The following is a 13669-nucleotide window of genomic DNA, read 5'->3' as shown; positions in this document are numbered from 1 at the left end:
ACGGACGATCCAGCCCTAGCTCGCTAGGATTTGGGATCGGGTACAAAACTACCCGCCCGTTGATTCATCGGTCTCTCTTGTGGTTTGCCATGAACACGACGCACCAATCGTACACGTGTTTCCGGAGATTCCGGTGATGAAACCATATCGTTGTTCCGTGGGGATGGAGCCATGGAGGGAGCCACCTTTTTTTCTTTTGCCACGATTGGACTGTCGGAAATGAACAACCTGCATCCAGGCAGAGTGAATCGATTTCTTCGGATAGTTCCCGAGTTCAGCTGGCCCGAGCTTCGATGACCCGAGACGCTGTCAAAATGCTCACATTTCTAATTGCTTTCCTTGCTGCAGAGCGTTTTCCGCACACATTCCGGTTTCTCATCCGACCTGTAAGGCAATCAATCGTAGATCCTTCTACTTTCCAGTGTGCAGCCCAATCCAAGTAGTATACCTCCTGCTGTTGCTTTTGTACATCGCAATATTGTGCTGTGCCGATTCTTGACAGAATAAAACCAACAAAATAACAATGTTTAGTGCTCATAGAGGAAGGGAAGTTTTCTTGTTTCAAAAGTATTACCCGTTCTTCAGTATTTTCATTCTTTTACTCCCAGCGATCCATATTACTTGATGCTAAAATGGATGTATCTACAACTAAAATGTGTCTACATACATCTGTATTAACATCAAGTAATATGAATCGGAGGGAGTATTTATGATGCACGGAAATTGCATATAGTGACACTAAATTTCTCATGTGATCATTTTCCATGCCGCACTGACAGTCGTTGTACTGTTGCAACCATACTAACGTTCTTATTAATGTTTCCATTTCTGTAGAGAAATCCGTGAAGCGCCGCAGTCAATGTTACAGATATAGAAAAAGATCATGGGAGAAGTCACCGGCGAGAATCCAAGCATGCCCATTCTTGAAAGACTGGGCATAAGTGACGTGCCGCTGGTGAAGGAATACGGTCTTCCTGGCGTCGTTGGTGCTCTTCTAGTTGCTTTAGTTATCCCCATCTTGCTGTCTTCGATGCTCGGCAAAAAGACAAAGAAGAGAGCGGTGCCCGCCGATGTCGGGGGCGAAGCAGGCCTTGCCATGCGCAACAGCAGATTCTCCTCTCTAGTTGAAGTTCCGTGGGCCGGTGCGACAACGATGGCAGCTCTGTTTGAGATGGCTAGCAAGAAGTACCCTCAGCACCGGTGTCTTGGCACGAGGAAGCTGATTAAGAGCGAATTTATAGAAGCTGCCGATGGAAGGAAGTTTGAGAAACTGCACCTTGGCGAGTACCAATGGAATTCCTACTCGGAAGCGTTTACTCGTGCAAGTAACTTTGCTTCTGGTCTCATCAAGATGGGCCACCAGGTAGATAGTCGTGCTGCCATCTTCTCTGATACAAGAGCTGAGTGGATCATTGCTTCTCAGGTAATCTTAGTTGTATTATGTTGTAACATTGTTACTATATATTTGCTCAATTTTTTTTTATAGGCCTCCATGAGAATAATTGTTTTTTTTTTGCCAGGGATGCTTTCGACAAAATTTAACTGTTGTAACAATCTATGCATCGCTTGGCGAGGATGCACTGGTGCACTCACTAAATGAGGTACAACCATTTGGATTTATTTGCGTGTGCAGTGTTTATGTAGTCATCATTTTATATTTAATCTACCTGTGAGACAATTCCATTCCTGCTATTTATGTTGTTTTAGCTTTGAATTTGCAGCATTTAGGTATATTTGTTGATGAAGTATGGTAGATCGCCACATTTCCGTAGGAAACTATATATTTATATGTCCATACCAGCTGTGGATTACCTTGGTAGGGTTGAGTTCTTATGCCTGCCTAAATTATCGTCAGTAGCTTATAAGGCCTTGAAGCCCATATCAACTATAAGATTTACCTTGCCTCAATGTTAGTACTTGTGTTTGTCCTGAATTAATCTACTAGTCATGGGATGTGATTCGATACACAATTGTTTACCAATAACACGTGTAGCCTTTGAAGAAAGAACCATCTAACTGGTACTCCCTACATCTGAGATATTTTATTCTGTTGAATTTCAGACACAAGTTTCAACTCTGATCTGTGATTCAAAGCAACTTAAGAAGCTGCCTGCAGTCAGCTCGAAGTTGCAGAGTCTTAAGCATGTTATCTATATCGAGGATGAACCTGTTGAGGCTGACACACTCAATCAACTGAAACACCTGACAACATCATCTTTCACTGAGGTTGAGGAGTTGGGCAAAACATCGCATATAGATGCAAGGCTACCATCAAGCACTGACACTGCAGTTATTATGTACACAAGTGGAAGCACTGGTCTCCCCAAGGTACAATTCTGCTTAAGATATTTTACATCCTTCTGTATTCATTCATCAATAGCATGAAAATAACGATGAATGGACACTGGTGTGCTATAAAATGACCGTCCTAACAGAAAGGGTTAGATACCGTCGAGGATATTTTGCTGTTGGACTGTTGCTTTGCACATTTAAGCGTAACATTCATAACTACGATTATTGCTAGTTATGTCCATTTGTTCCACAGAGGAAAGACAAAACCTGAACTTTTCCTGCATGATCAATTTTCCTGTTCTATACTTGCTCTTCGGTAAGAAAATTTAGTTAATGCTTTTTAATGTGTTTTATCAGTGCATACAGCCACTCACATATTCTCCATTATCCAAACGTCAATATTTACCTGTTACACTTGCTCTTGCACACCAATTCATTAACTAAATGTAAAAGAAAAATAAAGTAGATGGTCTGATTTGGCTCTTCTATGAGCCAAGTGATAATGAGTGAGAAAATGTTACATAAAAGCGTAAAGTTTGAAGTGTTAGGTTTGCTATCCTGTTGTTATGAATTTTAAGATTTGGCTCTTCTGAATGTCATAACACTTACTACTACACACTTTCTAGAGAACCTAATATTGGGCACATTTGATCTAGCCAATTCATTTATCTCTTCTTAACTGAATTGGGTGGTTTCCTTTGACATAGGGTGTAATGATTACGCATGGCAACATGGTGGCCACAATCGCAGCTGTCAGGACAATTATTCCAAATCTGGGCACGGGAGATGTTTATCTGGCATACCTTCCATTGGCTCATGTTTTTGAACTAGCGGCAGAGGTGATACTTTTTTGAGTTTCAGAGATATCAGTTATAAGAACTATGAATATAATCCACTGACATGGTGTTGTGTTATTTATCCAGACTGTCATGTTAGCTTCTGGTGTTGCGATTGGATACGGCTCAGCTCTGACAATGACTGATGCATCAAACAAGATAAAGAAAGGGACAAAAGGAGATGTTTCTGTACTGAAACCTACTCTTATGATTTCAGTTCCTGCAATTCTGGATCGCATAAGAGATGCAGTGTTCAAGAAGGTTCAAGTTTCTTTCCTGGATTGAAAATTCATGTGCTGCTATCTTAACTCTTATACAACCATATTGGCTGTTTGCACTAGAAAAAACTTACTTAACCTCGTCAAGTTTGGTGCCTAGTGTGCTTAATCCTCTACTGTAAAGCCAGACATCTGATCCTCTGAACTTCAGAATCGGTGTACGTGACACTCCAGGGCAGTTCTGCAAGCATGGATCTCCAGTGTGGATAAATTTCATTGTGGATGGCCATGTACCTTGAACTGCACATGTCATACACCATCTCGTTCTTCCTTCCCCCTTCTCTCTCCCATATCTTTCTCAGTTGCCACTAGAATATACCACATTCACCGTGGCAATACTGCCATGCAGAACTGTCTTGAGGGGTCATGTGCACTGGTTTTGGGATTTGTGACGGTCAGATCTCCGGTATTTTAGATGAGAGGGTTAAGTGTGTTAGGCATCTAACTCTGGGAGAGAAGTAGATGTTTATTTGCACTGCCATCTTTGTGTTTTTTCATAGATATGCAAATCTATAATTTGACATGACGTTAGGTGTTGTGTGTTCCCTAAAATTCTTCAGCTAATCATTTCTTTTTACAGGTTGCTGATAAGGGTGGGGTGACAAAAAAGCTATTTGATGTTGCGTATAAACGAAATCTTGCAGCAAATGAAGGGAGTTGGTTTGGATCTTGGGCACCAGAGAGGCTTCTGTGGAATAGCATTATCTTCAAGCCAATACGTGCCATGCTTGGAGGGCGCATAAGATTTATTCTTTGTGGTGGTGCACCTCTATCAAGTGACACACAAAGATTCATAAATATATGTCTGGGGTAATCTTTTCCTTATCACCTTATCTCCACTTTATCGGTTTACTTAGTTGATTGTCTATCTTGTGCCTGATGTAGAAAAACGATGTCATTGATATAGGATTATGAGTGGGGTTTAGCACACAACAGCTTTTAACTCAGTCCTGTGCTCTCTTAGAAGACCCTGAGGGTAGCTGGACTAGGAATTTGCAAGCTTAGCAAACATGGACATCACTTCAGTCATTCATTAGTTGAAACTGTTAATGTAAATTCACTAATTTTATTACTACCTCTGTCCATAAATAGATGTCTTAGATATGTCAAAATTTGGATGTATCTAGACACTATTTAGTGTATAGATACATCCAAATTTTAAAAAATCCAAGCATCTATTTATAGACGGAGGGAGTATATTTGTTTTATCTAGATTAGTGTCAATTGAAGGCAAGAAGCTTAAGTACATTAATGAGACATCATTTTAAGATTAAGTTGCTCTAAGGCTGACAATTTCTTTGTCTAGTTTGAGGTGTTATATTTGTCTTTTTATGCTCATGGATTGCTTGACTGGTGTTGCAGTGTCCCAGTAGGTCAAGGCTATGGATTGACTGAGACTTGTGCTGGAGCAGCCTTTTCTGAATGGGATGACGCTAGTGTGGGTCGTGTTGGTCCACCCCTCCCTTGTTGCTATGTTAAGGTTTGTGTTCTGAACAGATAAACAATCAGCTGTCCTGATGTATCTTATTGAGTAATGTGTAACAAGCACAGTTACTATTCATATGAGACGCTCTGAAACACAGATACATGCATAACCTGGCATATCCGTATCAGATACAATGTCTGGTGACGATATGTGCCGGATACATTTGAATGAAATATTTAACATATAATACCAGAACTCTTTTATATTTATTTTTTATGTTACATATTCCAACATTTCATAAATTCATAGCCGTACCTTATGGTTTAGGATACACCAGGTTTTGCATGTGGGGTGTTTCAGAGCTTAATTATATATACATTAAATAAAAATGGTAAATGATAGATCCCTGTATCAAGACCAAACTCATGCATGTCTTGATAATTTCTAGGCCCTCTAATCTCTTTTATCAAATGAGTGCAGCTTATTTCATGGGAAGAAGGTGGTTATAGGATTTCTGATTCTCCAATGCCCCGAGGAGAGGTTGTGATTGGTGGTCACAGTGTAACAAAAGGTTATTTCAACAATGAAGCAAAAACGGATGAGGTGTACAAGGTGACGCTCTATCTCCACATCTGCGGTCACTGAATGTATATATTACCACTTCATGATTGTTCTACTTGTTCTGCAGGTGGACGAGAGGGGTGTACGATGGTTTTACACTGGAGATATTGGTCAGTTCCATCCTGATGGGTGCGTTGAGATCATCGACCGGAAAAAGGACATAGTAAAACTTCAGCATGGAGAATATGTATCGCTTGGCAAGGTTTGCTTATAAACTCGGCCCTGTTCTGAGCATTCTGTTTGGGTATGTAAACTAATTCTCTCTCTCTCTCTCTCTCTCTCTCTCTCTCTCTGCAGGTTGAATCAGCTCTACAGACAAGCAACTATGTGGATAATATCATGGTCCATGCTGATCCATTTCATAGTTACTGTGTTGCACTGGTAGTGCCGGCACACCAGGCCTTGGAGAAGTGGGCTCAAAATTCAGGGATAAGCTACCAAAACATTGAGGAGTTGTGCCACAATGATCAAGCAATTAAGGAGGTCCAGCAGTCGTTATCAAAGGTTATATCTGACCACAAATTGAGCTCTTCAATCTAGCACTCTATTCATATGATATGTCGCTGTACTAGTTTGTTGTCAGCTTGAACCAACAACCTCCTTTATCTACCAAAGTAAATGTTTACATTTCAATGAGTGCAGCTGTAAATTTTCATCTGGTTTAACCAATGTTATTACCACTAGGATACATCCATCTAAGACATACATGTACCGTGGTAGTCGCGGACTGTAACCATGTGATCCACGTTAGGACATTGGGGTACTTCCCTATGAGGGCCAGCCGGCACCAGCATAGCTGAAGGGGCTGGATCTTGGCAGAAAGATGAGATTTAGACTTTGGAGAAGACTGGTCCTTAGCTTGTTTAATGCTAACAGTTACCTCCTTATATGGGCAACCCGCCTAAGAAATATTGATGAAAAATCCTGATGTTTTTTTAGGAAAAAAGATCCTGATGTTTGTAACACAAGCCAAAAATTCTTGCATCACCTGACATGTTTGTGCCTCTCCACTGCCATCTAACGCAACGTGCTCCAACTATGCAGGCGGCGAAATCAGCAAGGCTGGAGAAGTTTGAAGTACCAGCTAAGATCATCTTGCTGGCTGAACCTTGGACTCCGGAGTCTGGGCTCGTGACGGCTGCCCTCAAGCTGAAGAGGGAGCAGCTAAAGACCAAGTTTAAAGATGATCTGAACAAGCTCTATCACTGACCCTCCGATTTCTGGAACCCATTTGCGATTTGTGCTAGATACTCATTTGTGATACCACATGTTAAGAATAATTTGTATGTGTTTGCTAATCTGGAGTCTGTAAAGCTCTGTAAGAGACCGCGGCATACAGTTCTTCGGCTTTTAGGTCCTTATATCCCTCATTGCACTACTTAGCCAGCATAAAGATCGACCCTGTAAAATTGGATGCGTAAGACTGTTATTGATGATCAGCACAGGTTTCGGGAAAAAGAAGGAAATGCCAGCAAATATGTTGTTCCTGTGATATCGCTGGCCCAACGAGTGAGGTCTAGGATAGGAAGCTGTGTTTGATGACGTTGGGGGAGCGACTTGTCAGATCTTGCCAAGTATTTTGTTTGCCACGAATGCCCCTTCTAACGTACCACACCCATGTGTTAGCAACGTGCTCCCTTTCCATTGAAGGGCTGGGCCTGCTGATCACGTGTTGACTGCTGGTTGGTCGAGGCTATAAAGCACAGGTCAATTGAAGGATGGGCTGGCGATTAAGAAGTGGCTTTGGCCCTGGAAATTGCATGGGTGAACCTGGGAGCAAGCGCACCCTATATTAAATTTTTTTTTAGTAATTCAGAAAAAGGTTAAAAAAATTCAAATCTTTTTGGGAATCAAAGATGATCATGTATTGTACTCGTATACGAAAGATTCACTATGGAATAACTTCTCTTGTTTCCTGGGTGAAAAAAACAGACTTGGAGGTCCTATATTAAAGTACTATTCACGCTATATTCGTCATAGATTTGTTTTTTTCTTGCCTGAAGTCAATGTGAAATATTTCTTGGCCAAATAAATTTATACGAGTACAATACTTGATTATCTTTGATTCCCAAAAGGATTCGAATTTTTTTGACTTTATTTAAAATTACTACATTTTTTGGAGTATATAGGGTGCGCCTGCACCCGAGAGCCAAAAGTCCGGGTCAGGTTGGCCCTATCTTATATAATCTGGCTTGTATGTGAATCGGCGCTCGCTTGTAACAGAATAGACACACTTTCGTGCTGAAATTGAATTTAATAGAATAGACACACTTTCGTGCTGAAATTGAATTTAACTCTCCCAAAATGCTTGATCCTGTAGCTGTTTCTGTACCGTTGTTAACAATTGGTATCTAGAGCTAATCACAACGCAAAATTCGTTAGTAGTTGTTTCTGTTCCGTTGTTGTAAGGGTACATTGCCCCTATGTGTAGTTTTGGTAATTAATGACAACCCCTATGAACTAATGTTTTCATTGAGTTTATATGAAGGAATATTCCATAGGTACTACTTGCTCTCCATGTGTTGGATTCAAGTATGGATGCTATGAAGATAAAGGTATACCTTGTGTATTGGCATCAAGATCATCGGTATGAAGATATATATGTGATATGATCAAGAAGAAGAAATGAAGATGGAGTTCTTATGTGGAACTCAATATTAGCCATGCTCTATCTTATGTGAGTATGAGAAGATACAAGGTTGAGTTGGGCAAGTTCAAGATGAGCATCTCAAGTGGATCACATGCTTGAAGCTTGCCGTCCATTGGTGATAATGGACATGTGAAGATGTACATCTATGGAGCTTTCCCATCATGGTGTATGGGGGAGCATTTGTGAGTCTTCACGAAGCAACGATGATCAAGTTGAGGCATACCGGCTTGTATGGAGCTTGAAGAGCTATCATCAAGATCAAGCGGGATGCGCAAGGCAAAGGTATGGCTTTGCTAGGTTTTTCCTTTTACCGGTCTCAAGGTGGTTGATGGGAGACCGGATTATAGGATACATAGCCGCACTATTAAGAGGGGCTTTCGGTTGGGTAACTTGATCACATCGTCTTAGGGAGCTCAATCCTTTGCATACTTTGCATATCCTTATTGCTTCTTGGTGTTTATCTGTGTGAGGTTCTTGAGCTTGTTGCTAGCTTTACAACAAGCCCAAGTTCATCGAAAACGGAATCCGCATGCATCTTCTATTGCGTTTTCGAGTTTGGACGTCTTCACCGTTTTCTTGACGGTGGGAGACTCCCTCTCTAAAATCATCTAAAATGTTCTGAGAGGAGTCTTCATCTTTCCAACAAAATTGGTTTCATGTCAATCGGAGTTCCGGAGCAATAGTTATTAAAGAAAAGATAAAAGAAGAAAAAGAAAAAGAAAAGAAAAAAGGGGAAGGCCCCGGTTGCCGCCCGGCCTGCCGGCCCTCACGCCGGCCCACCCGGTCGACCGGGCGGCCACCGGCCCACGCGCCGGCCTGGCCCGGCCACCTCCCCGGCCTCGACCGGATCCCGCACCGGGCCGCCTCGGCCTCGCCGCTCCCCGCCGGCCTGTGACCGGCCTTGGGCCCGGTCCGGCTCCGGCCTGCCCGGCGCCTCCTCCGGCCCGACCGGGCGCCCAGCTGGGCCGCCTCCGCCCCGCGTGGCCCACGCGCCCACGCGCCCGCGCGCGCTCCTCGCCTATCCGTCGCCTGCTGCGCGGGCTGCTCCCGCCCGGCCGCCGGGTCCGGCCGGGCCGGATCCCGGACCGGCCGGTCCGGCCACGGATCCGGTCGGCCGGCTGCCGGGCCGGGCCGGGCCGACTTTTCTGCCCGTTTTTCTTGTCTCTTTCTCTGGTTTTTCCCCCAACAGTTATATTTGCTCCCTAGCTATAAATAGCCCTTTCTTCCACCTTGAGCAAGCGAGTTCTTCCTATTCTCTCACCTCCATTGTTGCTATTTGAAGAACTTGCTCTCCCCCTTGATTCCTCCAAGCATTCTTGCTCATATTTGAGGATTTGAGAGAGGAGATCTAGATCTACACTTCCACCAAACTGTTTCTTCTCTAAGTGAGGGAATCTCTCGGGATCTAGATCTTGGAGTCTTTGGTTGACTTTCCCCTTGTTCTTCCTCTCCAATCTCATCCTAGCATTCGTTGCTTTGGTGGGATTTGAGTGTGAAGGACTTGAACACCTCCGGTGTTCTTGCTTTGCATCATTGCATAGTGTTGAGCTCTCCACCACGATTTGTTCGAGTGAGAGACCGTGAGCTTGTTACTCTTGGAGGGTGACCTCCTAGTTGGCTTGGTGATTGGTGCTCCGGTGATCTCTTCAAGAAGATTGTGAAGAGGCCCGGGCTTCTCCTTCGTGGAGCGTGTGAAGTGGTTGTGGAGCTTGCCATCTCCGGAGCGGAGGAAAAGCTAACCATAAGGAAAGGGCCATTATCCTTCGTGGGTGTGGTTCGGAGAATAGGGTGAGCCTTCGTGGCGCGGGGAATCCTTCGTGGGACCTCCACTCCTCCAAATGTGACGTACCTTGTTGCAAAGCAAGGGAACACGGGAATACATCCTCGTCTCCGCGTGCCTCGGTTATTTCTATACCCGAGCTCTCTTTCCTTGTGATAGCCATCGTGCTTGAAGTACATATATCTTGCTATCACTTGTGCTACATATATCTTGTGCCTATCTTGCTTAGCTCTAGTTACTATTGTTACACTTAGTTGAGCTTAGCATATTTAGGGTTTGTGCTTGTAAATTAAACGATAGTTTAATTCCGCATTCTTACAAGACAAATCCGCAAGAGTTTGTAATTTCCTATTCACCCCCCTCTAGGCGACATCTCGATCTTTCAATTGGTATCAGAGCAAGGTCTCTCCTTGTTTTAGGCTTCACCGCCTTGAGAGTAAAGATGTCGGCTAGTAATTTCACACGTTCGTTCGTTGGGTGATACGTCTCCAACGTATCGATAATTTCTTGTGTTCCATGCCACATTATTGATGTTATCTACATGTTTTATGCACACTTTATGTCATATTCGTGCATTTTCTGGAACTAACCTACTAACAAGATGCCGAAGTGCCGATTGCTTGTTTTCTCGCTGTTTTTGGTTTCAGAAATCCTAGTAAAGAAATATTCTCGGAATTGAACGAAATAAAAGCCCGGAGGCCTATTTTCTCACGAAGCTTCCGGAAGACCGAAGACGAGAAGAAGAGGGGCCACGGGGTGGCCAAACCCTAGGGCGGCGCGGCCCCCCTTGGCCGCGCGGCCCCGTGGTGTGGGCCCCCGTGCCGCCTCTTGACTTGCCCTTCCGCCTACAAATAGCCTCCGTGACGAAACCCCCGTACCGAGAGCCACGATACGGAAAACATTACCGAGACGCCGTCGCCGCCGATCCCATCTCGGGGGATCCCGGAGATCGCCTCCGGCACCCTGCCGGAGAGGGGAATCATCTCCCGGAGGACTCTACACCGCCATGGTCGCCTCCGGAGTGATGAGTGAGTAGTCTACCCCTGGACTATGGGTCCATAGCAGTAGCTAGATGGTTGTCTTCTCCCCATTGTGCTATCATTGTCGGATCTTGTGAGCTGCCTATCATGATCAAGATCATCTATCCGTAATTCTATATGTTGCGTTTGTTGGGATCCGATGAATAGAGAATACTTGTTATGTTGATTATCAAAGTTATGCTTATGTGTTGTTTATGATCTTGCATGCTCTCCGTTATTAGTAGATGCTCTGGCCAAGTAGATGCTTTTAACTCCAAGAGGGAGTACTTATGCTCGATAGTGGGTTCATGCTCGCATTGACACCGGGACAAGTGATGAGAAAGTTCTAAGGTTGTGTTGTGTCTGTTGCCACTAGGGATAAAACATTGATGCTATGTCTAAGGATGTAGTTGTTGATTACATTACGCACCATACTTAATGCAATTGTCTGTTGCTTTGCAACTTAATACTGGAGGGGTTCGGATGATAACCCGAAGGTGGACTTTTTAGGCATAGATGCGGTTGGATGGCGGTCTATGTACTTTGTCGTAATGCCCAATTAAATCTCACTATACTCATCATGATATGTATGTGCATGGTCATGCTCTCTTTATTTGTCAATTGCCCAACTGTAATTTGTTCACCCAACATGCTGTTCGTCTTATGGGAGAGACACCTCTAGTGAACTGTGGACCCCGGTCCAATTCTCTTTACTTAAATACAATCTACTGCAATACTTGTTTCTACTGTTTTCTCTGCAAACAATCATCTTCCACACAATACGGTTAATCCTTTGTTACAGCAAGCCGGTGAGATTGACAACCTCACTGTGTTTCGTTGGGGCAAAGTACTTTGGTTGTGTTGTGCAGGTTCCACGTTGGCGCCGGAATCTCCGGTGTTGCGCCGCACTACATCCCGCCGCCATCAACCTTCAACGTGCTTCTTGGCTCCTCCTGGTTCGATAAACCTTGGTTTCTTTCTCGAGGGAAAACTTGCTGCCTGTGCGCATCATACCTTCCTCTTGGGGTTGCCCAACGAACGTGTGAAATACACGCCATCAAGCTCTTTTTCCGGCGCCGTTGCCGGGGAGATCAAGACACGCTGCAAGGGGAGTCTCCACTTCTCAATCTCTTTACTTTGTTTTTGTCTTGCTTTATTTTATTTACTACTTTGTTTGCTGCACTAAATCAAAATACAAAAAAATTAGTTGCTAGTTTTACTTTATTTACTGTCTTGCACTCTATATCAAAAACACAAAAAAATTAGTTTACTTGCATTTACTTTATCTAGTTTGCTTTATTTACTATTGCTAAAATGGCCAACGCTGAAAATACTAAGTTGTGTGACTTCACTAGCACAAATAATAATGATTTCTTATGCACACCTATTGCTCCACCTGCTACTACAGCAGAATTCTTTGAAATTAAACCTGCTTTATCGAATCTTGTCATGAACCATCAATTTTCTCGGTGTTAGTTCCGATGATGTCGCTGCCCATCTTAATAATTTTGTTGAACTATGTGAAATGCAAAAATATAAAGATGTAGATGGTGATATTATTAAACTAAAATTGTTCCCTTTCTCATTAAGAGGAAGAGCTAAAGATTGGTTGCTATCTCTCGCCTAAGAATAGTATTGATTCATGGACTAAATGCAAGGATGCTTTTATTGGTAGATATTATCCCCCTGCTAAAATTATATCTTTGAGGAGTAGCATAATGAATTTTAAACAATTAGATACTGAACATGTTGCTCAAGCTTGGGAAAGAATGAAATCTCCGGTTAAAAATTGGCCAACCCATGGACCGACTACTTGGATGATCATCCAAACCTTCTATGCAGGACTAAATTTCTCTTCGCGGAATTTATTGGATTCAATTGCTGGAGGTACCTTTATGTCCATCACTCTTGGTGAAGCAACAAAGCTTCTTGATAATATGATGATCAACTACTCTGAATGGCACGCGGAAAGAGCTCCACAAGGTAAGAAGGTAAATTCTGTTGAAGAATCCTCCTCCTTGAATGATAAGGTTGACGCATCATCTCTTGATAATACTTGATACACACTTTCTGCGCCTAGCTGAAAGGCGTTAAAGAAAAGCGCTTATGGGAGACAACCCATGTTTTTACCTACAGTACTTTGTTTTTATTTTGTGTCTTGGAAGTTGTTTACTACTGTAGCAACCTCTCCTTATCTTAGTTTTGAGTTTTGTTGTGCCAAGTTAAGCCGTTGATAGAAAAGTAAGTACTAGATTTGGATTACTGCGCAGTTCCAGATTTCTTTGCTGTCACGAATCTGAGCCCACTGCCCTGCAGGAAGCTCAGAAAATTATGCCAATTTACGTGCATGATCCTCAGATATGTACGCAACTTTCATTCAATTTGAGCATTTTCATTTGAGCAAGTCTGGTGCCATTTTAAAATTCGTCAATACGAACTGTTCTGTTTTGACAGATTCTGCCTTTTATTTCGCATTGCCTCTTTCGCTATGTTGGATGAATTTCTTTGATCCACTAATGTCCAGTAGCATTATGCAATGTCCAGAAGTGTTAAGAATGATTGTGTCACCTCTGAATATGTCAATTTATATTGTGCACTAACCCTCTAATGAGTTGTTTCGAGTTTGGTGTGGAGGAAGTTTTCAAGGATCAAGAGAGGAGTATGATGCAACATGATCAAGGAGAGTGAAAGCTCTAAGCTTGGGGATGCACCCGGTGGTTCACCCCTGCATATATCAAGAAGACTCAAGCGTCTAAACTTGGGGATG

At 43.0% G+C, this 13669-nt stretch overlaps 1 protein-coding gene across 1 annotated transcript; it reads left to right on the top strand.

Moving 5' to 3' along the window:
* Window positions 1-859: 859 nt before the first annotated feature.
* On the top strand, window positions 860-6929 carry LOC124655819 (long chain acyl-CoA synthetase 8-like; the record flags this gene model as incomplete). The annotated part of the gene is given in 11 exon segments (XM_047194656.1): window positions 860-1423; window positions 1521-1601; window positions 2062-2328; window positions 3000-3131; window positions 3216-3389; window positions 3987-4216; window positions 4769-4886; window positions 5313-5444; window positions 5521-5655; window positions 5751-5957; window positions 6498-6929. Coding segments are annotated over 11 exon segments (2181 nt in total). The 3' UTR covers window positions 6663-6929.
* Window positions 6930-13669: the final 6740 nt, after the last annotated feature.

This window comes from Lolium rigidum, chromosome 5, assembly GCF_022539505.1.
Source record: "Lolium rigidum isolate FL_2022 chromosome 5, APGP_CSIRO_Lrig_0.1, whole genome shotgun sequence".
In the NCBI taxonomy this organism is placed as follows: Eukaryota; Viridiplantae; Streptophyta; class Magnoliopsida; order Poales; family Poaceae; genus Lolium; species Lolium rigidum.
This window is presented reverse-complemented; position numbering and strand designations above follow the sequence as displayed.